The 26,700-nt window shown below is 45.3% G+C and overlaps 1 protein-coding gene and 1 pseudogene across 1 annotated transcript; one reads left to right on the forward strand and one right to left on the reverse strand.

The window, feature by feature from the left end:
* Positions 1-13,097, reverse strand: part of LOC111256372 — a 17,871-nt pseudogene extending 4,774 nt beyond the window's left edge.
* Positions 13,098-21,796: 8,699 nt separating this feature from the next.
* LOC101774656 (probable protein S-acyltransferase 19) lies at positions 21,797-26,663 on the forward strand. Its single transcript, XM_004956101.3, has 9 exons — positions 21,797-21,841; positions 23,070-23,183; positions 23,269-23,670; positions 23,751-23,819; positions 23,896-23,967; positions 24,088-24,213; positions 24,633-24,713; positions 24,809-24,997; positions 25,175-26,663. Exons 1-9 carry the CDS (start codon positions 21,797-21,799, stop codon positions 26,192-26,194), a joined length of 2,118 nt encoding a protein of 705 aa, XP_004956158.1. The 3' UTR covers positions 26,195-26,663.
* The last annotated feature ends 37 nt before the right edge of the window (positions 26,664-26,700 follow it).

Raw genomic sequence — 26,700 nt, forward strand, 5'->3', positions numbered from 1 at the left:
TTCCCCTGGAAAACAACCGGACCGGAAAGATGTCCTGCAAAGGGGACGAGAAGTGGAGAAGAGAAACCCGATCGGAGTTGGGTTGAGCAGCATCATGACGGACAGCGACAGAGACCTGTACCCGACTCCACTTGCAATGATGCATCGCTACAAATCCTGGAGGCCATTCACTTGGAATTTTTTTTTTAGAAAATACTTTTATTAAACACTTTGTCTAGGCATGTCCCTGGACACCATTATAGCGACATGTTCAGTACATCACCCAGCAATCTAAGGGCTAGTTTGGGAGGCCCATTCCTCGAGAGGATCCCGGAATTTTCCCTGAGCTGGACCCCCGTGCCGCAATTCGGCCCAGGCCAAAATTCCCTAGCATCTAGGAGCCTGTCCGACGGGGGAGCCCAACCCTATCTTTCCGTTTTCCACAGGGTGAGCCCTCCCCACCTCGAGGGTCCGGACACATCTCCCCCATACCGCTTGCAAGCGCCGTCGTGACATCACCCCTACGCCTCCCCCATCCCAGTACCTCGCCGTCGACCCTGCAGCTCGCCATCGTCCCTGCGCCTCCCCATTCCAGGCAATGAGCGCCACCGTCATTGCTCCTCCCCATCCTCCCCGTCACCTCCCCGTCCAGACCGCATCGCCTCCCCGTCGCCCCCTTCACTGTCCAAGTGCCACCCCCTCTGCCTGCCGCTGCTGCTCCGTCTCCCTGTCCAGGCGCCGCCTCTCTGCCTCCATCTCGTGATGCTCGGCTTCCTGAGCATAATCCTATGCCTTCGCCGCTGCCGCTCGCCGACCTGATCGTACCGGCTCAATCTCCACCACTGCTCCGTGACTGCCCCCACCTGGACGCCTTGCCTCGTCCCAAGATCTGGTGAGCCCTTCCTCTCTCCTCCTTATCCTCCCCAGATCGAGCTCCAGCTCCTGCAACTTGGATGTATAGCTTTTTCATTGGATGTGCTTGTAGTAGCATACTGAGAATATCATGGTTTGTCTAATGGTTAAAGAACTTCCTTAATCAGCAATGCCTGCCACTTGGAAGTGCTATGCTGAATTTATTTAACTTGCAGTGCCTTAATCAGCGATGCTGTCCACGCATGAGGTTTATTTAGCATGTGTCAGAGCAAATTCTCCTATTTTAATTAGCTCAATAGACTTTGCTGCTTGTTCCAATTTAGTTCAGCTGCTTAAAATAGTCAGTTAGTTCGGAATTTTCACATTGTGCCTCGCAATCACAAGGTCTAGTACACAAGATGATGCTTATTAAAGTTTCTGAAAATTAAAGCCAATGTTTCTTTGTTTGCGTCGTTTTTTTCAAGAATTGCCAAATGTGATTATTGCTTTCATGCAGTCCTGGGATCAATTTTGTACCAAGATTACCAATTTTCTCGCTCAAAAATTTGAATCATGCTTCTGTAGGTCCAGCTCCTAAGGAGCCGTAGATTTCTGGTTTCTTGAACTAGTGTTGTCCCCATTACAATGTGCATTCAGCACTGTTCAGAACTAGTGTTGTCTACTTGTCCTGGTTTCCTCCTAAACACGAGCAAGCAGACAGGTACAGGTAGCTTGGTGAAATAAATGTCGTATCTGCATCTACATGTTTGGTGTGTGTAGTCTGAACATTCGAACATAGTATAAAATCTTGTACATCAAGATGCTCTGAATATATGTCTCACACATCATCTAGCACAACAAGTTCAGACAAGTGCTTGCTAAATCTCTCCGACTAATAAGGTCATAGCTGACTAAGCTTTTCAGTACAAGTGATCCATGGAGAGAATACAAAGCTTCAAAATGACAACTTTTAACAAGTTTACTTTTGAGGGATTTTACAGTACCCTATACTACTGGTATGAGGATGCTAGCTAGTACGCAAGTATCCATAGCTGCATAGCTGTTGCACACAGCCATTTAAAACTGTGACTAATTCTGAAGAATTAGTGTGCTGGATTAAACACGGTGCTGCATGGCTGTTGCGCATGGCTGCATAGCTAATGCACACAGCTATTCGAACAAGAACGGCTATATGCAGATTTGTTTTAGTCACTGCTCGCATTGGTCGTTGTCAGTGGTGCTTCATTTTTTTTGTTTAACGAACCTGATGCTATATCAATTCGTGTATTCTAGTTGACATCTCACTCTTGCATTTACAATCAATATATGATCTTTCCCTCTATTGTAGTTGTGAAGTTCAAGGATGGGAGGATCTCAGTTGCTTCAGCATTTGCTGGTCATCAGGAAGGTGACATTGCTGTTTCCTCAATCACTAGACTCTCTACTGTCTTGTCTGCTGCATCTGTTGCTACCTGCTCTTGCTGGTATGCTTGGGAATACAATAAAAAATTCTGGTGCAGGTACATTTATGTCTCATAATTAAGTAAACTCTGGTGCATGTCCAATTTTTATTGTCCTTGAATGTGCATATTATAGGAGTTAGGAGATAATGGAATCTTGGAAGGATGAAATTAGGAGATTCATGCTAGAGGAGGAAGAAGAGGATGACGAGCTATTCCTAGTTATGGTCCCCGCACTTCAGCAGTGTCTATATGAGGAGAAAAGACCGGAGCACACCTCAACTCTGGCTGGTGCTGAAAAGGTCAGACAAATCTTGGAAGGCTACGAGAATAGGTGCAAAGTGGAGTTCAGAATGGAGCCTGAGATATTTAGAGTTATAACAAATTATCTTAGAGTGGAGAACTTGTTATGTGACACCCGTGGTGTTAGAGTTGAGGAGCAGCTAGAAATATTTATGTTCATGCTTTCTCATAATGCAAGCACCGATGGGCTAAAAAAGAAATTCCAACACGGTGGTGAGATAATTCATAGGAAAATAACAGAGTTCTTCGATATAATTCCAGCTCTGACTCTTAGATTCTTGAAACTCCCAAATATGAACCATACACATGTGAAGATTGCATCAGACCCTCGATTTATGCCTTTCTTCCAGAACTGCATTGGGGCCATTGATGGCACTCATGTCCCTATCACCATTGCACAAGAAAGAGCCGCTCCCTACAGAAATAGAAAAGGAACCTTGTCACAGAACGTGATGTGTGCATGTAACTTTGATTTAAATTTCACTTTCATCTCATGTGGTTGGGAAGGATCTACATCTGATGCAGGGATCCTACGGTCTGCATTTGTGAAGGGTCTTCATGTGCTTGTGGGGAAGTTCTACCTTGTAGATGGTGGATACGCAAATACATCCTCATTCATTGCTATGTACCAAGGAGTTAGGTACCACCTTATTAAGCTTAGGAGACATGAAAATCAGTATGCAAATTATAAAGAATTGTTCAACCATCAACATGCGCAGCTTTACAATCATATTGAAAGGGCCTTTGGCATGCTAAAAAAATGGTTTCCAATCTTGAAAGTTGGGACATTTCATCGAATTGAGAATCAAATTAAAATTCTAGCAGCAGCTGCACTATTTCACAATATTATTAGAGGGCAGAATGAGGGTGAAGGGTGGCTGGATCACCAACCAAATAATATCAACCCATCTTATTATGTTGAGTTGCCAGAGGGGGATAACAACTACCCAAATGAATTGCAATCAAATGATGAAAGCACCCTATGAGATCAAATTGCCCTTCAGATATGGGCTGCCCATAATAATTAGGTGTAGTATGCATGGATTGTTTGTTCCTGTACTATTTTTTTTTTGCTTCATTGCTTATTTCTGTATTGTTTTCACGACAGCCTTTATCTGATCTTGTTTATTTCTTACAGCCATGTCAACGGAAAGGGCTACCTGGAGCTACACGTATGAGAAGGGACTTGTGGATATTCTGAAAGAGCTTGTCAACGTACCAATGTTTAAGGGACAAAATGGATGGACAACAGAAGGTTGGAGGAGTACCATAAACAAATTCAATGATATGTTTCCAACGGCACATTTCACGAAGCAGCAAGTGCAAGAAAAAGAGAAAGAGCTAAAAGGAAACTATAAGATAATAAAAGAAGCGAGGAAAAGTGGTGTTGGCTGGAATAACACTTTGGGTATGATCATTGCAGAACCAAAAGGTTGGGAGAAGTTGATTAAAGTTAGGTCTTTTTACTCTCTTAAACAAAGTAGAATCTTAAGAGGTACATTCTGGTTCTAAACTTCTAATCATATATTTTTGTTGTACTTCAATAGGATAACCACAAAGTTGCCAAGTTTCGCAAGAAGTCATTTTCTTTATAAAATAGCTTGGAATTATTGTATGAAGGTAATGCTTTGATCTTGCTCTTGTTTACATTAATGGCCACAACTTTAGTTAATTATTCACTTGTTCACCCATTCAATTGTTTGTTTAATAGGAAGTGTGGCCACAGAGAATTTAAATTTTACATCAATTAAGCCTCCACCACAAAGAACTGAGCTGCGAGCTCAACCCACTCCCCAAAGAAGTATCTCAGACCAAAGTAATCATAGCACAACACCTAGCTTTGGATATAATGGCATGGCTTCTATTGATAGAAATCCACTTAGTTTTGGTCTCGGTGGCGTAGAAAGCACAGAAGTTCAATCTGCTCCAGCAAGTCGTACTTTAGAGGACCAAGATATTACTAGTGGAAAGAAACGCAAGCAAAGCTAGATGGCAGCAAAACTTGAGGATTATATTAACTTTAGAAAGGATCAAATTGAAAAAACTCTAGAAAAGTTAGAAGAGACGTGAAGAAGACTACTCACTCGAGAAATGTATTGACATTATGGATGCCATGGAAGAGCTATCGGATGAACAAAAAGCTAATGCAAATGAAGTTTTCCAAAGTGAAACAAACAGAAAAAATATTGGTCGGCACCAAAAACCCAAGTGTCCGGCTGATTTGGTTGAAGAAAAAGATTGCTTGAGTATGTTCCCTTTCTTAGTTTTGTACCCTTGCTCAAGTGTCGGTTGAATCCTCTATTTGCATATATAAAATATAAAATTTTGTCCCCTACTGGTGTCACTGATTTTACCTTTTTTTGTGCTGCAGCTTTCTAACTCTAGTGCTGCTACAAATGAAAACTAAGACACCCCTTGTGTCTGCCTTCAGTGATGATATAAGGTATGTTTCAAGTATTATTGTTTCAATTATCATTTTAGCAGGATACATATCTGTTTTTGTTACTATATTACAGATGGTGTAAGTTAGTGTTTCACATTTCTTCAGTCAGACTTTTCCAGTTCCATACAAAGCATCACACTTTCATTTGTAGTGAGGAACAAAGGCAAATGTTGAACTGATAGTTGCATCACTTGGTCTTTCAGTTCCATTCCATATATGCATGTCTCGTGGCTTAGTACATGTGTTCTGCTTATTCTTAGTTCTTTATACAAATTTTCCTTTCAGTTCCATTCCATATGTGCATGTACAGTTTATATATCTAATAATACTGACTAGTACTTCCTGGGAGGAACACAGTAGTACTTTGGTGTTTTATCCTTTGTCTTATTTTTGTCAAACCGGCAATGTTAATTCTTCTTACAATTTTATCTGAATGTTCATGCCTGGTAGCAAACTATTGGTGTTTATTATCTCAGGATAATTAGAAATTGATCCTAATTATTGTTTTATTGTTTATTTTTTAGAATCAATGAGTGTTGACTAAAAGATGGTGGTTTCGTTGTCTTAATCTCTTGGATAATGGGGGCATTTCAGAAGGGGTTATGAGATGCTAGAATTTCTTATATGGCAAATACTTGCTGGATCTTAGTTGATATTTGAATTAAAATAGGCATGAATTGTAATATATGTGGATGTATGGACAAAAGAATTCAAATTTGTCTTGGATGTGTTTGTTCTTTGTGATGGAGTGCAAGTCAAGGTGGATGAATATTTATAGCTATGCAATCTTAAACTCGGATTGTTTAGTACACGTGTATCATTGGTACTGAATTTGATTGGATGGTCTTATAGCTGTGTACTGTTTGTATTTTGTGTTTTTTCCTGAAATTTCTTGACCCCATATGACCATTTTTCTTATTTTATAGATGTGTTTTTAATTTTTCTTCATTTTTTCTTGCTTTTTTTAGATGGTTTTTTTCCTGGATATTCCCCTTCTAAGCTCCCAAACAGCAACAGGGAAGGGATACCCTGTGGGGGGAGAGGCAACCAGGGAAATGAGTTGACTAATTGAACTTTGTCGGGCCTAAAGTGTCCCCACATAAGCAGAGACTCAATGTGATACAAATATCACATTTATTCATCAGATGGTTCATAAACCGTACAACTCCCGAGGGAGTGGGCACGGAAGTCATGCCGAAATGATAAGTAAATAAACAACAGCAACGAGCCAAGCTACTGTCAAGAGACAACACTCGGGACTGCACAGCAGCGGAAGCATTCTGCAAAGGCCAACGCCACAGGCAGCGTTGGGTGCGGAAGCGACCTCCTACTCAAAATCCTCGGTGACGAAGTCCAGGTCTTCCTCTGAAGAAACAAAACAAGGGTGAGTACAAAAGTACTCAACAAGTCCAACCCCACCCACGGAGGGGGATACAACCAAGAATATGCACAAGATATAATAAGGATAAGACTAAGGTTTATTTGCAATAAAGCTAGATTTTAACACATGCAAGTGTTTATTTTCAAAAGGATTTTCGCAAAACATTTCTTTAGTAACCGAATCATTAAGTGGGGTTGATCCCACACAAAGGATTCAAGTTTTAATGCTACCGGACTCCCTGTCCGCAGTAGCTCACGGCACATCTGCCAGACACTTCCAAAATCCAACACACGCCATGAAAAACCATCCATCTCCAAGCACTAGTTATGTGACCAAGCCGTAACTCGTCCAATACCATGGACATGACTATTCGAATAGATTTAAACTCTAGAGACGTGTGCACTTTACCCACAAGTAGGGTACCACAACACGATCACCTTGGTGTCAGTGCAGATCCTATCAAAGCTATTGCCCACCTTAGCTAAGACTGACTAGCCAACATGGAAGCAACCAAGGGGTTAATGACCTACCGACGAGGTCTTAACCGGGACCTAAGTCACAAAGATCTTACTCCTTCTCCATGGTCTCCTGTTGCTCACCAGCTCTCCTGATGACTAACAGACTAGCTAGTGGAATTTATGCTAAGACGTTGCCGCATACAACGGTCGAGTGGTTGCACAATGTTGGGACTCGACCAGACAACAGTTGGGACGTTACGACAAACGAAGACAATGACTGCTCAAGCATGTATTACAGTAGCTACCCTATCAATGTGTCATGTCCGTCTCAAGGGGGGACGGTTCATCTCTCTTTATAGGATCATAAAGTTACATTTCCGCATTCCCGTTATACCCATACCCAACAACTACATCCTAGGTATATTCCGTACAGGACAGTAACTTGGCCCCTACTCAAAATGTCACTTTCATAGTGGGATTACATTTCTAACCCTCTCCAAGATTCTTATTACAAAATTGTCCTACTGTAATGTGGTCCCAGGGCTATCCTGATTACTTCCTTCTCCATTCGTAAGCTTCGCTGGGGCTGAGCAAGCTTTCGTAAGCTTTCCACCTTCTTCGGTCGAAGTCAGCTAACCTCGGCTTTTGGCCACGGAACCTTCCCGAAGTCAAATAGTCGGGAGTTCCGTGGGGGCTTCAACTTCGAGAATCCTCGCCTGCAAAATCACAGAACGGGCATCTTCGCACTAGTTAACTTCGGTTAATTGTTAGCTTCGTAAAAAGGAAAAGTGACGAGGTTAGAGCCGGTTAAGAGAAAAGGTTCCTGCCAGCCTCGTTTAGGGTGCGTTGTGGGGCGGTCCCCAACACACAATAAATTGGGTTAGGCAAGATGACACATCAACTCGGTCCTTAACCATGACAAGATGGATACCTCCCAACCTGCTCAACCATAAAGGTACGAGCCCAACTCATCTAAGCATTTTATTTCCTTTATTTCCCGAAAGCCTATTTTTTTCTTTTAAAATTATCACACATATATTCTTTGATAAAATATATTGTAGTCATGATTGAAGTGCAATAAAATGAGTAACAAGGTCCTAAGCATTCTAACAATAATCATCATCCAAACAGAGCATATCATATTTAGAGATAATTGTAGGATATCAAGAAATAATCATAACAATCAAGGGGTGGCTATCCAACCGTGTTTTAGCAATAAAACAATATGCAATTTTATAAAACAGGCCAATAGGTTGTGTTTGAAAAATTAGGATAAATATGCATCAAAGGGTGAGATTGGACTTGCCATCCTCAAAGCCTTCTGGGAGTTCCTGCTCGCGGTACGGGTCTTTGGGGCTCTGGTTTGCGGTACTAGGCTTCAAGCTCCTCTTTGGGCTCCTCCACGGTCACTGCGCCATCTACGGCATACACAAGCAAGCACATAATAAGTAAAAGAAGATAAAGTTTTACCCGTTGAGCTTGAAGAGAGGGAGTGACTAAAAATATGAAATGAAGAGTATATTCTGGGATTTTGTAGATGACTCAGTGGAAATATATTTAAGGATGACGTGGTCGAATTTGGGGTTCATTGGAGGAAATTTGGCACATAAAATGACAAGGTAAAGGTGGTTTTAGACGCTAAACAGAGGATCAGGGACTTAATTGTAAGGAGTTAGGGATCTTTCTGTAATTATTTTTAGAAGTGGAAGGGTCTCTGATGAAAAAGGTAAAGAGAGAGGTGGGAGGGTTTGAATCCAAAAAGAAATAAGTGGATGGGTGAAAATGCAAAATAGAGCTTTCTTCTTCCTCGAGATAGAATGTCATGGGACGAAACATGAGGAAAGGCCTGGTTGGGGAGAGGTGGTGCTGGGGCACTACGGTGGCCAGGAAGAGGGTGAAAATGGAGAGGAGACCGAGAGGTTCGATTCCTCTCCTTACCTTAGGCTGAGGCGGCTCCTTGGCAGTGGACAGAAGACAGCAGGAGTGGCATTAGAAGCACAGGAACGAGCGGGAGTGGCATTAGAAGCACGGGAACGAGCGGGAGTTGGCCGAGAAGCTTGGTGGTGGAGAGGAGGGCGGAGTGGAGGCTCGTTTATAGGCTGGGGGTGAGGTGGAGTTGTTAGTCAACGGGCGGCGCATAGGAATGGGCAGAGTTAATGGCCGCTGGGATGCTCGGGCATAGCAGGCGCATAGGACGGTGGCGTGGCGAGGTGGAGCTCTGCATGCGCGGCGTGGCGGGGTTGGTCTCGCGAGGCGAGGCGAATAGGGACGTGGTGGTGTGCTCGAGCGGCGATGCATGTCGACAGCGTGGTCGGGTGTTGGTGAAGAGTTGTTGGTGCGGCACGGCGGCGTTGAAGCATGCTGGGCGCGGTGACCATGGCGGCGAGCCGCGAGCAGCGTTGCGCGTGCCAGCGCTGGAGGCAAGTGCGGTGTCGCGCAGGCTGGCGACTGGCGTGCTGTGGTGGAGCAGGGCAGGAGCGCGGGCGCTTGGGCGAGACGTGCGAGTGTGAGGGGCTAGGGGCGCGCTAACACTAGGCACTGAGCGTGCACTGGTAGGGCTGGTGGGGCCGGGGGCAGGCACCGAGGTGATTAAGTGTGTACAGGCACAGGGGGCTAGTGCGGGTGCGAGCGTGGGGTGGGGTAAGCATGGGCCTGGGGGTAGGTGCAGCCCATGCTGCGTCGCTGGGCGAGCGCGCGTGCGTGGCCAGGGGGAGCAGCGCTAAGGGACCAGCGCTGGGGGCGCTATGCAGTGGGGCCGTGTGCAGCATGCAGGGGCCAGGCACCAGGCGCTGGAGCGTGCGGCAGAAAAAAAAAAGAAAAAGAAGCAGGCGCTTGGAGCACGCATGCGGCTAGGAAAATGAATCGCAGGAGAGAGAAAAAAGGAAGTAGGCGCTTGGAGAGAGAAATGGGAGGAAGGGAAAAAGAAAAAGAAAAAGGAAGGGAGAAGAGAAAAGAAAAGAAGGGAAATAAGAAAGAAGAAAAAGGGTAAAAAAGGAAAGGAAAAAAGGAAGGAAAAAGAGATAGACCCCGACGATTGTGGGAATGGTCGTGGGCACGCACAGCGATCTTCTGTCCAGCACGCGGCGTGACACGTGAAGAGGGAAAAGGGGAAAAGAATGGATGGTGGTCGGCTTCGGTGCTGGGACGGCGTATTCGTTGGGAAGATGAGATTTTTGAGACCTCAAACCATGGAAGATTTTAAAAATAATTTTTAGCAAGTGATTTTGGATGATGAGTTTTATGGGCATTACAAACCTACCCCACTTAAATTGAATCTCGTCCTCGAGATTCGGCTGAATTCTGAAAAGATGGTGAAATACCTTCTTCAACGCATCTTTGCGTTCCCAAGTAGCTTCTTTTTCACCATGCCTACTCCATTGAACTCTATAGATCTGCACTACTAAATTTCTTGTCCTCCTGGTGACAGTGTCTAGGGATTTGATAGGTACCTCTTGATATCGAAGATCCCTCTGCAAATCTATTATTTGCACCAATACTTGTTCTTCAGGCACTCTCAAGCATTTCCTTAGCTAGGAGACATGGAACACCGGGTGTATATGTGACATTTCTTCGGGCAACTGAATACAGTATGCCACAGTTCCAACTCTCTTTAGTACCTGGTACGGTCCAATATACCAAGGGGCTAATTTTCCTTAAACCTGAAACCTTCAAGTCCCTCGAATCGGTGAGACCTTGAGGTAAACAAAATCTCCTTCATCGAAACTCAACTCTCATCTCCTCTTGTCTGAGTAGCTTTTCTGTCTGGACTGTGCTGCCTTCAGCTTCTCTCTGATTTCGGCCACTGGATTTTCCGCCTCTTTTATAAAGGTAGGTCCAACTAAAGTGTGTTCTCCCACTTCTGACCACATCAACAGGGTTCTGCACTTTCTTCCGTAGAGAGCCTCAAATGGCGACAGGCCTAAACTAGCTTGACAACTATTGTTGTATGGGAACTCTACATAGGGTAAACTCTGTTCCCAGTCCTTGCCATAGGTAAGGACACAGACTCTTAGCATATCTTCCATAATTTCATTTACCCTCTCTGTTTGGCCATCAGTCTATGGGTGATAAGCCGAACTAAAATCCAACTTGCTGCCCATGGCTTTATGCAGACTTCTCCAGAACCTAGAAATAAATTGGGTTCCTCTATCCAAAACAATTTTGCTAGGCACACCATGTAGCTTTATTATGTTGTCCACATAGAGCCGAGCCAGTCTTTCTCCACCATAAGTGGTCCGTACATGTAAGTAGTGAGCAGCCTTAGTGAGTCGGTCCACTATTACCCATATGGAGTCATTTCCTTTCCGAGTCTTTGGTAAACCAACCACAAAATCCATACCAATCTCATCCCATTTCCAAACCGGGATGGGTAGTGGTTGCAATAAACCTGCTGGCTTCTGATGCTCGGCTTTGACCCTTTGGCAAGTATCACAATGGGCGACAAACTGGCCAATGCCCGCCTTCATCCCATTCCACCAGTACTTCTGCTTTAAGTCCATATACATTTTGGTGGCTCCTAGGTGGATGGAGTATGCCGAGTTATGGGCTTCTTCCATAATGATCTACCGAAAATTCCCTTCCTTGGGCACACAAATTCTATTCTTGTACCACAAGGTTCCTTTGTCATTCCGAGGCCTTATTCTTTCTAGCTTTCTTGCGAATTTTCATTAAATCTTGATCTGAACCCTAGGCTTCTCTGATTTTATCCTCCAAAGTATCCTCCAAAGTGGGCTGAACACTTAGCTTGCAGCTGGGATTCTGAGGAACAATGTGCACATTTAACCATGCCATTTCTTCTTGCAGATGGGTATCCTTGAATCCGAGCTGCCAATAAAGTTTTCTGCTTAAGGCATCAGCTACCACATTAGCCTTGCCGGGGTGGTAATGGATTTCCAAATTATAATCCTTAACCAATTCTAACCACCTTCTCTGCTTCAAGTTCAAATCTGGTTGGGTGAAGATATACTTCAAACTCGTGTGGTCAGTGTAGATCTCACACTTATTCCCAATCAGATAATGCCTTCAAATCTTGAGAGCATGCACTACGGCTGCAAACTCCAAATCACAGGTTGGGTAATTCTACTCATGAGGCTTAAGCTGGCGGGAAGCATATGCCACGACTTTCCCATCCTGCATAAGGACACATCCTAATCCTTATTAGAATGCATCACAATAAACGATGAAGTCTCACTGAATATCCAGCAGGGTTAACACTGGGGCGGTCGTCAATCTTTTCTTCAGTTCTTGTAAACTTCTCTCGCATGACTCTATCCAGGTGAATTTCTTATCCTTCCTGTGAATTTTTTATCCTTCTTGAGCAGTTCCGTCATGGGCTGGACTATCTTGGAAAATCCTTCAATAAATCTCTGATAATACCCAGCCAAACCAAGAAAGTTTCATATTTCATTAACATTGGTTGGCTGCTGCCAGTTGGAAACGACCTCAACTTTCTCGAGGTGAACTGCTACTCCTTCCACGGTCAAAATATGGCCAAGGAATGCCACTTTCTCAAGCCAAAATTCACATTTGCTGAATTTGGCATAGAGTCTATGTGCTCTCAATTTTTCTAGCACCACCTGTAGATGCTGCTCATGCTCTTGGACACTTTTGAAGTAAATAAATATATCATCAATAAAGACTATGACAAACTTATCTAATTTGTCCATAAACACTTTATTCATGAGATTCATGAAGTAAGCAGGTGCATTGGTTAGTTCAAAAGACATCACAGTGAACTCAAACTAACCATAACGGGTGACAAAGGCCATCTTCAGGATGTCACTCTCCTTAATCTTAAGCTGATGATATCCCGACCTCAGATCAATCTTGGAGAAATATTTGGCTCCTTTCAGTTGATCAAAGGGATCATCTATTCTGGGAAGAGGATATTTATTCTTAATTGTGACCTCATTCAATTCACGATAATCCACGCACATCCTCATGCTTCCATCCTTTTTCTTGACAAAGAGGACTGGAGCTCCCCATGGGGATGAGCTAGGCTTGATAAAACCACTCTGCTGCAATTCTCCTAACTGTTTCTTCAACTCTGCCAACTCATATGCTGCCATCCTATAGGGTCTCTTGGCTATCGGGGAGGTTCCAGGGATAAGGTCAATTACGAACTCTATATCCCTGTCTGGGGGCATTCCAAGTAGTTCTTCAGGAAAGACATCAGGGTATTCACCTACTACCGAGACTTCCTCTATGGTCTTAGCTTCCATGCTAAAAACTATTGGGTCTGGTCCACTTTCCCGAGTGTGACAAGTTACGTGCACACCGTCCTGTTTGGTTAGGTGTATTATCTTATCAGCACACCCTATGTGACCATCATGTAGGCTTAACCAATCCATTCCAAGGACCACATCTATCCCCTTAGACTTAAGTACTACTAAGTCTACTAAGAACTCTACCCTACTTAAATTGATCCTTACCCGGGAACAACCTAGTTGACACTGAAGGTCAGCTCCAAGCATTTAGGTTAATAGGGGTAACTTTAGTAGTACTGTAGATATGTTGTGCTTGTCCACAAAGCTTGATGATATAAAAGAATGTGATGATCCAGAATCAAAAAGTATTGTTGCCAAGACTGAGCTGACTAGAAACTCACCGAGTACCACGCCCTGAGCTTCTCAAGCCTCTTGTGCGCTGATATGGTTGATGCGGGCTCATCCAAATGACTGTTGGGGTGGCCTCATTTGCTGGCTGTTGTTGTTGCTAGGGTTGTTATTGCTACAGAATGGCACACGGTTGGCTCTTAACAATGCTGCCCTTGGTCCGTTTACAGAGTTGAAGAAGGTTGATGCTACTGGCTTGTTGGCATATGGACAGTTGGCGATGAAATGCCCTATCTCACGGTAGTTGAAACATTCCCTGCTGTTGTTAGTGACTTGACCGATGCTGCTCTACAGGGCCTTAATAGGGTTCTGGCCTTTGAATGGGACATTGGAGTGGTAGGAACCGGATGCTTGGAACAAGGTCCGGTACTACATAGGAGCCTGGGACCTAGGTACTGGATGGATGAAGCTCCTTAGCTTCTGGAATCAGTCATGATGGTGGGCCTTGCTTTTCAGGAACCTATGCTTGTTGTCCCTCCGCTTGTCTGCTTTGGCCCTCTTAGTCAAAATGGCCATGTTCATCAAGATGTTGAAGTCGGGGTAGATCTGAGGACTAAGCAGGATCCTCAGTTCTGCATTCAAGCCCTTCTTGAACATATTCTGCTTCTTCTTGTCCTTGTCCACTTCCTCTAGAGCATAACGGTCCAGCTCCATAAACTGATAGGTGTACTCCTCCATAGACTTGTTACCTTGGTGCAGTTCACGGAACTCATCTGCCTTGCGCTTCATGGTGGCCGCTGGAATGTGATAGCGGTAGAACACCATCACAAACTCTTCCCAGGTGATAGTGGAGGTATCTTGGGCAGTTGTATAGTAATTCTCCCACCAGGCTAGAGCAGTCTCAGTGACCTGATGGGCAGCCAACAGAACCTTATCCCTGCCCTCACATCCAAACTGCTCTAGCTTCCTCTGAATAACTCACAGCCAGTCGTCCGCGTTCAGAGGGTTGACGGACCCACCAAAGGTGGGTGGCTTGGTCCGGAGGAAGTCTGTGAACTTCTCATTCATGCCTTGCCCACAGGGCCTCTGACGGGTGATAGCATTGGCCAAAGCTTCCAGCAGAAGAGTCTGATTGTTCATCACTTGCACCAGATCCATAACGGGTAGCGGTGGTGGCAACTGTACTCCCACCTTGCTTTCTCCTCTACCTTCAAGCTGACTCACTTCTTCCTCCTCATAGTGCACTGCAGGGGGTGGTCCTTGCCCTTCTGGTTGTCTTTCTGCACTGGGGGTGGCATGGGCCTGACTTGGAGAGGTCCTGGTGGCACGCTTGGGAGGCATCTGCAGATTGAGTGAAATTTCATGAGACTTGAATTTGGGTTTAAAGTGTTGTTTAAGTTAATTAATTCATATTTTTGAAAAGACAGAATTCACCTCCTGTCGACAAGCACACGGACTAACAACACAACAAGCACAAACGATTTTACTTCTGTCGGGTTGGTTACAACACTTGGGGTAGGGCCAAAACACGCACTACATGACCGGTACAACAACATAACTGGGGGTACAACTCAAAACTCTAGATGGCTTCATTGCTTGGGGTACAACTTTGGGCTGGGCACCCTACTCACGGGGCGAGTCTTTATTCTAAACGAAATGGTCCTCTGGCGGAATGAGGAGTGCCAGCACATTGTCCTCCACCGAGGGTGGACCAACAACTTCAGAGCCTCTTTTGGAAGTCTCTATAGGTGGTGGTGCTGGCGGAGCGTCAGGAGTCTTCCATTTGCTGGATCCTTGGGTGACGGGAATCCCATCCAGGATCGGGGCCTACTCATCCTCAAAAGCCAGCATCCTCCTCCTTGCACGATTCACAAGATGGGCATCCTTCAATTTCTGGGAGTGCCGATCCTCGGCCTCCTTTAGGGCCTCAATGGTGGCAACCTCATTGCTTTGGGCAGCCGCAGCTCATGCCTCGGCTACTACCAGCTTCACCTAAAGTCTCCTCACCATAACTTCTGCGTCCTCGGCTCTACGAATCTGCTGCTTCAGCTTTGTGACTTGCTTGTCATAGAGCTCATCCAAGGTGAGAAGATAGGCAACCATGTGAAGCATGGTGGGGTCATCCTCGCGCTATCCATGTCCTTCCAACATCCTCACTCGGGCCAGCCAAACCGGGCGGTTCTTCTTGACAGGCGGGTAAAATCTCATCGGGGTACGGCTGATGTGCTTCTCATAAATTTGGCACATGAAACGCAAAGCCTTTCGGGGCTTCCACTTGGTAGGTGTCCTCATGCCAAAAACCGGTGGCAGTCACATTACATGGCTGAATATCGGGGTAGCGGCTACTCCTACCGGCGTAGATAGTCATCTCACACCGAAGGGTTCCACGGTCCTCATACTCTCTGCTGGTGTACTTCGGGTGTTCATAAATTCCGAGGTGGTCCATGCAGGCGAACAACAACCTGGGAAAACCGGACTCTTCTAGGTAGTGGCTGTTGACCCATCATTCTCGACCGTTTAGAAAGAATTTAGGTGTAAATCATTTTTGTAACAGAGCAACGAAGGCAAGAAATTATGTAAATCACTTATTTTGGTCAAAAAGGCTTTTTCGGTCCTAATGGTCGTGTCCTACAGCCAACGACGGCTCTGATACCACCTGAAGTGTCCCCATATAAGTAGAGACTAAATGTGATGCAAATATCAGTTCCAGGGGGCTGATAACACATTTATTCGACAGATAGTTCATAAACCGTACAACTCCCGAGGGAGTGGGCGCGAAAGCCACACCGAAATGATAAGTAAACAAACAACAGCAGCGAGTCAAGCTACTGTTAAGAGACAGCACTCGGGACTACATGGCAGCGGAAGCATTCTGCAAAGGCCAACACCACAGGCAGCATTGGGTGTGGAAGCAACCTCCTACTCGAAATCCTCGATGACGACGTCCGGGTCTTCCTCTGAAGCAACAAAATAAGGGTGAGTACAAAAGTACTCAACAAGTCCAACCCTATCCACGGAGGGGGATACAACCAAGAATATGCACAGGATATAGCAAGGATAAGACTAAGGTTTATTTGCAATAAAGCTAGATTTTAACACATGCAATGGTTTATTTTCAAAAGGATTTTTGCAAAGCATTTCTTTAGTAACTGAATCATAAAGTGGGGTTGATCCTACACAAAGGATTCAAGTTTTAATGCTACCAGACTCCCAATCCGCAATAGCTCACAACACATCTGCTGGACACTTCCAAAATCCAACACACGCCATGAAAACCATTCATCTCCAAGCACTAGTTATGTGACCAAGCCGTAACTCGTCCAATACCGTGGACACGACTATTCAAATAGATTTTAACTCTTTAGAGGTGTGCACTTTACCCACAAGTAGGGTACCACAGCACGATCACCATGGTGTCGGTGCAAATCCTATCAAAGCCATTATCCACCTTAGTTAAGACTGACTAGCCAATACGGAAGTAACCAAGGGATTAATGACCTACCGACGAGGTCTTAATCGGGACCTAAGTCACAAAGATCTTACTCCTTCTCTGTGGTCTCCCGTTGCTCACCAGCTCTCCTGATGACTAATAGACTAGCTAGTGGGATTTATGCTACTTGGCATTTCACACAAGAAACACCCATCCATCTAATCTAAGCATTTTCTTTACTCTATTTCCTGAAACCCTATTTTTGTCTTTTAAAACACTCACACATCTATTCTTTGATAAAATATATTGTAGTCATGATTGAAGTGCAATAAAATAAGTAACAAGGTCCTAAGCATTCTAGCAATAATCATCATCCAAACAGAGCATATAATATTTAGAGATAATTACAGGACTTTCAAGAAATAATCATAATAATCAAGGGGTGACTATCCAACTATGTTTTAGCAATAAAACAATATGCAATTTTATAAAATAGGCCAATAGTTAGTCTTTGAAAAATTAGGATAAATATGCATCAAAGGGTAAGATTGGACTTGCCAACCTCAAAGCCTTCCGGGAGTTCCTGCTCGTGGTACGGGTCTTCAAGCTCCGGCTCGCAGTACTGGGCTTCAAGCTCCTCTTTGGGCTCCTCCGCGGTCACTATGCGATCTACGGCACACACAAGCAAGCACATAATAAGTAAAGGAAGATAAAGTTTTACCCATTGATCAGGGGCTTAATTGTAAGGAGTCAGGGACCTTTCTATAATTTTTTTTGGAACTGGAAGGGCCTCTGATGAAAAAGGTAAAGACAGAGGTGGGAGGGTTTGGATGCAAAAAGAAATAAGCGGATGGGTGAAAATGCAAAACAGATCTTTTTTCTTCCTCGAGACAGAATGTCACAGGAAGAAATAGGAGGAAACGGCTTGGTTGGGGAGAGACGATGCCGAAGCACTGCGGCGGTCGGGAAGAGGGGGAAAATGGAGGGGAGACCGAGGAGGTTCAATTCCTCTCCTTACCTCGGGCTGAGGCGGCTCCGCGACAGCGAGCGGGAGATAGCGGGAGCGGCACTAGAAGCACGGGAACGAGGGGGAGTTGGCCGGGAAGCTCGGTGGTGGCGCAGAGGGCGGATCGAAGGCCCTTTTATAGGCCGGGGGTGAGGTGGAGCAAGCTGTCGACGGGCGGTGCACATGAATGGGTGGAGTTAATGGCCACTGGGATGCTCGGGCACAGGAGGCGCACAAGACGGTGGCGTGGCGAGGTGGAGCTCCGCGTGTGCGGCGTGGTGGGGTCGGGCTCGCGCGGCGAGGCGAATAGGGACGCGGTGGCGTGCTCGAGCGGCGATGCGCGTGCTCGAGCGGCGATGCGCGTGGATGACGTGGTCGGGTGCTGGCGGCGAGCTGTTGGCGCGGCACGGCAGCGTCAAGGCGCGTTGGGTGCGGTGACTGTGGCCAGACGGTGCGGCGCGTAGGCGCGTAGTGATCGCGGCGGCGAGCCGCGAGTGGCGTTGTGTGCATGCATGTTGCGCATGCCGACGCTGGAGACGAGTGCGGCGTCACGATGGTTGGCGAGCGGCGTGCTGTGGTGGAGTGGCGGCAGGAGCGCGGGCGCTTGGGCGAGGCGTGTGAGTGCGAGGGGGCTAGGGGCGCGCTAGCGCTGGGTGTTGGGCATGCGCTGGTAGGGCCGGTGGGGCTGGGGGCAGGCACCGAGGTGACCAAGCGTGCAGGCGCATAGGGGTTGGTGCGAGTACGAGTGCGGGTGGGGCAGGCGTGGGCCCGAGGCAGGCGCAGGCATGGGCCTAGGGCAAGCAGGCCATGCTGCGTCGCTATGCAAGCGCGCGTGCATGGTCAGGGGGAGCAGTGCTGGGGGGCACTGTGCAGTGGGGCCGGGTGCAGCATGCAGGGCTAGGCGCTGGAGCGTGCGGCAAAAAAAACGAAAAAGAAGCAGGCGCTTGTAGCACGCATGCGGCTAGGAAAATGAATCGCAGGAGAGAAAAAAAAGGAAGCAAGCGCTTGAGAGAGAGAAATGGGAGGAAGGGAAAAAGAAAAAGAAAAAGGAAGGGAGAAGAGAAAAGAAAAGAAGGGAAATAAGGAAGAGAAGGAAAAGGGAGAAAAAGGAAGGGAAAAAAGAAGGAAAAAGAGATAGATCGTGGCGATTGTGGGAACGGTCACGGGCACGCACGGCGATCTTCCGTCCGTCACGCGGCGTGACACGTGGAGAGGGAAAAGGGGAAAAGAATGGACGGTGGTCGGTTTTGGTGCCGGAACGACGTATTCGCCGGAAGATAAGATTTTTAAGAGCTCAGACCGTGGAAGATTTTGAAAACATTTTTTAGCGAGTGATTTTGGTTGATGAGTTTTACAGGTATTACAGAGCCCCCTTCCCCTTAGCTTCCAAATTAGCCCCTAAGGATTATCACAACTTAAACCCATGGCTCCAAGTGTATGCGCTACTGAATTACAAGTCCTTGGACAATGAGAAACAGAACACACAGAAAAATCAAACAACATGTTGGCTCTAATCTCTCAGAACAACAATCCAAAAGATGATCTATCAAAAGAAGAGCTGTCTAAAGCATTCACTTGGAATTTTGGAAAGAGACGTGTGTGTGAGTGTGACTTGACGCAAACAAACTACGCATGGCCCGCCGAACACAAATTTTGTAGCCTCGTATCTGGGCCGCAACGGTGGCGTGACCCAGCATGCGGCCCAATAGAACTCTCTCCTCGGCCCAACGTCCAAGCTCTTTTTTCCTGTTGTGTTTCGGTACAGATCACATAAACCATCCTCGTTCTTTATCAAAAAAAAAACATCCTCCTTGCTTCACAAAAAAAAAAAATTCCTCCTGGTATGGACTGATCACCAAACGGCAACCTCCTGCATGTATACTATACTAAGTGACAAGTATAGACGTATAATCTTGTTGCTACACTGCTGAACATAAGCTTTGGCAGAGGACAGGGATGGTATAACCTGGTCACTACAGGTAAACAGCTCATTCACCGTCAGATCCGTGTATAAATACCTTACCATTTTTCTCTGAAAAATAAATATCTTGTCAATAGTGAAGCATGCATGAAGTTTGATGTATGAAAATGCCATTGAAGGTTAAAATGTCTATGTGGTATTTTAAAAAAGGAGTCACTCTCACAAACAATAATCTGGCTAGAAGAAATTGGTTGGTAAGAAATATTGTTTCTTCTGTAGTACATTGCAAATAGAAATCATCTAGCATGTCTTCTTGTCATTATGTTAAATTTTGCTGTCGTGCTATTCATGTATTCGGAATTGCCCAACCATTAATTTTTTTAACCAATGGGCTAAACTAAGAGGAGCAAAGGATAATTTGAATTTATGGACCGAGCCTATCATGTTTTGCTAGGCAATTTGGCTCAAAAGAAATGGTGCTAGAATCCGCTTGTTTGAGCGCTGAGGTCCAGAGTGGGTGCTGAACTGCTGCTGATGCTGGCCGAGCCCAAAATGGTTCATGTTTAGAAATACTGTATAGTACGGTTTATCACTAGCACGATGAAGCAAAAGCTTGAATACAACTTGGCCTGCATGTGGGCCCCCCACGCACCTACCCTACCTACCTGTGTCAATGTGCCCTATCTCTGCACTTTTGTGTTGGACAATCTGTTGATGCACTCATCGGAAGAGCAAGCAAAGTGCTGGAGGGTAGTGCCATTAATGAGACCAGCTCGATCAGGTCGTCTTACCTTGAAGGACAGGCAGGAAGGCCATGTCCAATTGATGCTCCGCCCCTCACTGCCCCACTGCCGCTGCGTTCGTACGCCCCCCACATGATCGATCATTCCCGGTATCGCACGCCAGTGGCCTCTAATAATTTATTTTGATTCCATGCGAAGAGGTCAACTAGTTGTTTTGTTTGTCGAATTCGGATTTTTGGGGATCTATTTGGCGATCAGAATAGGTGTACTTTCTCGCTTCTCGACGAATAATTGGTTGATGTCTTGTCTTTTTTTGAGCCATGGTTGATGTCTTGTTAAGATTGGACAAAGAAGAAACAACGATGACGGCCTGGATCGAGATAGGCCTAAATGCATTTTTTGTTTTTTAAACATAAGCATAAATGTTTATATATATGCACGTATATTTAACCTTATAAATATACACATGCAACTCTACTCATCTACTCTTATAAGTATTTTTCACGGTCAGTATATCTTTGATATTGATGATTAGTTGTAGACAGGCACGCCGCACACCACTGATCTCCGCTCCGTAAATGTATTCTTGATCATGTTAATATTTGATAGAACTATGTAAGCATATACCTGTACTACACCTTCGCCGAAATATAAGAAATGCAATATATTTTAGGTACCCAAATCTATATATCAATCCAGTGACCAGATTTGGCATGCGCTGTGGATGCCAAAAATAACCGAATCTTTTTCTTTGGCAGCATGCCATCGCTCGTGAACAGCCGAAATATCCGTCAAAACCCCAACTGTTAGCTCACATCATCAGGGGCGAAGTTTTGGCACGAAATTTAATCAGCTCCTAAACCGTAGGAGCAGCATCTTTGCTCCACTACGCAGTTCTAGCTGGACTGGACTGGATGGACTGAGCTGTTTGACCCAATCATCTCTCCAACAAACCGCCACCGCCTCACTGCAGGAAAAAGGCAGCTGAGCTGCTTGAATTAGAGAGAGAAAATCGCAGGAGAGGAGAGAGAAGGCGGTGGGGCCCGGCTCCGTCCTTAATAAAAAATCTCCAGCTTGTTGTTTCCTCGTTATTACTGAACTACCAGGTACCAACCCGGCGGCGCTGGAAAGGAAAGCCGGGCCTTCCCCTCCCCTTTGCTGCCGCCTGCCGGCCGGGAGAAAGGGAGGAGGCGCTCGTGGGTGCGGGGGGACGGACTCCGGGAGCCCGGAGGGGGAGGGGGCTCTCCGAGGGGAAGGCGGGGAGCCATGGCCCGGAAGCACGGCTGGCAGCTGCCGGCCCACACCCTGCAGGTGGTGCACTGACTCGCTGATGGTTCCGTTCTCGCTCGCCCTCTCCTTCTCTTTCTGTTTTTTTTTTGGATCGGGTGTGATTTGCGTTTGTGTGTTTAGTAACGAGCGGAATTCGGTGTGGAATTCCGTCCCTGTGCGGTTGTGCTGCGGGGAATTCGGCGTCGTCGCGATTATTTCGAAGATCTGTTGAGGGGAGGAGTCGCTGGGTAGTGGTTGGGGTTTCCCCCCCTTTTGTTGTTTCCGTGTCGCTAGTCGAGAGAAATGATTAATGTGAATACGTAACGAATCGGGGTATGCGATTCTCAAAGTGTGGGTTCAAATCGTGCAGATTATATAACTGTTGCACTGTACTACCTGTTACTGTTAGGATTTCTAGCGCTAGGGTTGCTCAGTCACTGGGATTTTGATCTAACAGAGCAGGGATGTATATGTCTTAACTCGCAATGGCTGTTTAGTTATCAGTATGTTAGGATGTGGCAAATATTTTTTACAGAGCACTTGCTCGGTGCATCTAGGAAAAAAAAGCAGTTGTTCAGTGGAAGAGTTTCGATGATGTGGCAGAAGAATGCAACCTCTTCTTGAACTCTGCATCTAGGCAGCTCGATGGATTGTTGGTTCATGCCATTTATTTGAGTGAGGTGAAATGCCTTCAGGCATTATATATTTAATATCAAACGGAGTATTGATGACCTGTATTACTTTTTATATTCAAGCATTTTGTCCTAGAGACTCCACAAGTGCTATTTTTTGCTAGTATTTTATCTCACTTTCTCGTGTGTTGTATAATGCAAAGAAATGACTGCTGTCTACTAGTTCATGTAGTCACTCGACATTACTAACAATCCTTTTTGACAAACGTTGTAGTTTTTTTTTTTACAGTTTTCCAACATCTTCTTATACATAAAGTCACATATTATCCAACGGAACAAAGGTAGACTTGTCTTATTGTAGTTTACTTGTAATGCTCTGGCCATGCAAGAAACATTGCTTGTATGTAGCAATATGATGTTCTCTACCCAGTGCCTAGACGGCATACATATGCATGCTTATTTTTATTTCCCCTAGGAAATTAAATATTTATACTCATGTGCAGTAGATATTGTGTTTCTCTGCAACATACTTTTTTGGTTCATAGTTTGGACTGTGAGTTTAAATAGCTCCAACTAGTTCGATCGAAACACTTAATTTTGGAGATTTTGGTAACTGACTCATCATCTCATTTTGATAGATTGTTGCGATAACGGTTTTCTTCCTTCTGGTGGTCGCATTTTATGCCTTCTTTGCACCATTTCTGGGAACACAAGTCCTCGAGTATGTTGCAATCGGTGTTTATACTCCTGTGGTAAGTTGCCCTCATGTTATTTTTTTTCCCATACTACAAAAATTGTGGTACCATGAGACATTTCTCCTCCCTACATCACATTCAGGCACTTGCGGTTTTCATCCTTTACATCCGATGCACAAGTATAAACCCTGCAGATCCTGGGATTATGTCAAAATTTGAGGATGGCTTTATCAATGTACCAGCCAACAGTGCTGGAGTCGAAGGAATGAATTTTCCCCAGAAAGAAAACAATGCTACTGGAACAAACTCCCCAACGTCTACTTGTAGAAGCTCTCTGGATGGGCATTCCAATCAGAGAGGTTCATCTTTAGGGGAGACGAACATAAATCTAGGATCACAACAGCCAAAGAAAAGATCAAGCTGTTGGTTGATAGGTGGGCTTCTGTGTGCTATATTTGTCAAGGAGGACTGCCGGAAACCTGATGACTCAGAGCAACAAGCAAATGGTGAAGAGGCTCTGTTTTGCACATTATGTAATGCTGAGGTATGTTAATTTAACTTTTCACTATGCAAAATTGTCTAGCTGGTGTGGTTTAATTTTGCTTCACAACATTAACTTTTCAGGTTCGCAAGTTCAGCAAACACTGCAGAAGCTGTGACAAGTGTGTGGATGGATTTGATCATCATTGTCGGGTGCCTTTCTTGACCTGTGCTAGAGTATTACTTATATTATTCCATTGTGTATAGCTAATATGGCATATCTTTTCAGTGGCTGAATAACTGTGTTGGCCGGAAGAACTATTTCACGTTTCTTTCTCTGATGGCAATCAGTCTTATTTGGGTATGCAGTGTGGATTTGCTATATACCCTTTTTCTTGAGTTCACTTAGTTACAGGGTTTGTGTAGATTTGTTGCTTTCCTTGTAGCATGGCACTAAATGTTGAAATCTTCTGTATCATAGCTTGCAATTGAATTTGGAGCGGGCATTGCTGTTATTGTACTCTGCTTTGTCGATAAGAATGCATCAAGAAATATCCAAGACAAGCTGGGGAATGGCTTGACTCCTGCTCCATTTGCTGTTATTGTGGTAAGTTGCTGTGTTAAACAGTTGTAGTCTCTAGTGTATAAGAATCTTCTCTTGATTAGAAGTCGTTTGAAGTAGTAAGTTTCAAAATCTGATAAAGAAACCCAAACCGCTTGATTTTATTTTCTTTACTGTGTTATGATGCCTTAATTCATTGTTTTGAAGTAGCAAGTTGCGATCTGCCTTCTTAGAATACAGCATTTCAAAATTTGTATCCAGTAGCACCTTTTTTTACCACCAGGAGTATAATTCTTCCTGTTTAGGATCCTATAACTATCTTCTTAGCCCTTCTGAATTTATTGACACAACTTGACTCATGGTAACATACTGGATGAGTAATGCGCCATTCTCAAATTCTTCTTCTTTCATATTAAAATTAAGTCTTTTTAGCTGTTAGTTGACCATAAATTTCTTTTATGCAGGGAATATTTACCTTACTTTCATTGGTGGCCTGCATACCTTTAGGGGAACTTTTCTTCTTCCACATAATATTGATAAGAAAGGTTTGCATGCAATTCCAGTGGAACTGTTACACTTACACATGAAAAATTTGATCTTGTTTGCTCAGCTGTGTTCTCTTTTCTATGTTGTGTATCAGGGGATCACAACTTATGATTATGTTGTTGCAATGAGAGCTATGAGTGAGGCAGCTCCAGAGGATGAGGAAGGAGCAAACATTATTTACTCCCCATCAAATTCAGCGACAACTGGCTTCAGTGTAGGAAGTTCACTTGGTCTTCACCACAAGGGTTCTTGGTGTACACCTCCAAGGATATTTATTGATCATGTAAGCCTCCCTGCTTTAAACATCAAGTATATTGCTTCCAAAATCTATTCTACTAAACAAGTGCATCCTACAGCTTTGAAAATTAATAAGAAGCCCAGTTTAGAAGAAATGTAGTTATAGTGTTAGAAGAATCCCTTCACTCATACTAACTTGAGTTATATTGAAACTATCAATCAGGATGAAGTGATCCCACATTTGGATCCTGGAATGGTGCCTTCAACTGTGGACCCTGATGCTGCTGGATATGCTGAGAGAGCAAACAAAGCCAAAAAGGCAGTTAAAATCAGTGCTCGGAGCCTTGCAAAGCTGGATAAAAATGAGGTAATGAAAGCTGCTGCAAAAGCTCGGGCATCATCCTCAGTTCTGCGACCAATTGATACCCGACGTGGTCATGAAGCTGATGTTGTCTCCAGCGGCAATGCAAGCATCAGGAGTAGCATGAGTGTCGACTACAGTGGCACAAAGGAATCAAACAGTGAAATGAGACTTTCTCCACTTCAGAATTCATACCCCCAAAGTCTTGCAAGCCAGGACGACTACGAGACCGGCACACCAACTGCGAGCAGTTTAAGTAGCCCGGTCCACATCCACAAGCTTGCCTCTCATTCTCAGTTCAGTGCAGCGCCTCACCCTCCACCACCTGAGAGGCCTGCACCGGGGATGATGCGGCCACCTGTTCCCACCACACAAGGGATACCTCGGCCACCTGTTCCCACCACACAAATAACCAACCCGATGTTCCAGTCAGCTACATCTTATGTTCGAGAGAACCGAAGAGCTTCTGTTGTCTGGGATCAAGAGGCTGGTCGGTACGTGTCGGTTCCTGCCCAAACAAGAATTGGACCTGGCGTCGAGCAGGCAGCAAGAAACCCACGTTTCTTGGCGAACCCAAGTGGTGAGCCAAGCAGCCACGGGAGAAGCCTTGCGCCTGGGAACACCTCATCCTCAGCGATGCCATCAGGGCAACCATCAGAGAGGCTGACATATTCTGGGCAATCGATATTCTTCGGTGGCCCCATACTGAGCACCCCTGGCATCAACGCCCAGAGGAACGAGGCGGTCGCAAGAGCACGCCCCGAGGGAAGCAGAGATCCCAATGCCCAGCAGCGTGACATCCGGGGCGAGAAAGCGCGGACAGGATCTTTGCCTGTGTTTGCTCCCGGGACGTTCCAGAGGAACCCAGCGTATGACAAGTGACATGCTCCTGCCCTTGATGTTCGTCTGAAGTGCCATGCCATTGCGCGGGAACGCATACAACCTGAAGAGTTGACACTTGACAAGAGTTGAAAGGCTGCTCTTCTGGGGTTGCTAGACGGACGGCTGTACAAGCAGGCGTTGGAATGCGGCTGCTTGCAGGAGATAACGAAAGCACAAATATCGCTCCGTCTCTGCTGACCTTTTTCAGTGTTGGGAGAGCGATGGAGCGACTGATGTAAAATGCCTTCGTGTTAGGAATTCTTCAGATGTTTGATGCATGACAGATAGGAAGAGCTAATTGTTTCCTGATGTCAAATGCCAATTTGCAGCTGACTTTGTGTAGTGTGCTAGTGTTCATTTCAGTCACCGTTTTGTGTGCGCCATCGCATCTTATTCGACATGTAAAAAGGTTCTTCCAGGTGCACTTGCGGACAGTGCTCGTTTGCTTGCTGGTGTTCTTGAATCTCGACTCTTGGTGCAGCATGGACCCTTGTTGTTTTGCCCAC

This window comes from Setaria italica, chromosome II, assembly GCF_000263155.2.
Source record: "Setaria italica strain Yugu1 chromosome II, Setaria_italica_v2.0, whole genome shotgun sequence".
NCBI classification, from domain to species: domain Eukaryota; kingdom Viridiplantae; phylum Streptophyta; class Magnoliopsida; order Poales; family Poaceae; genus Setaria; species Setaria italica.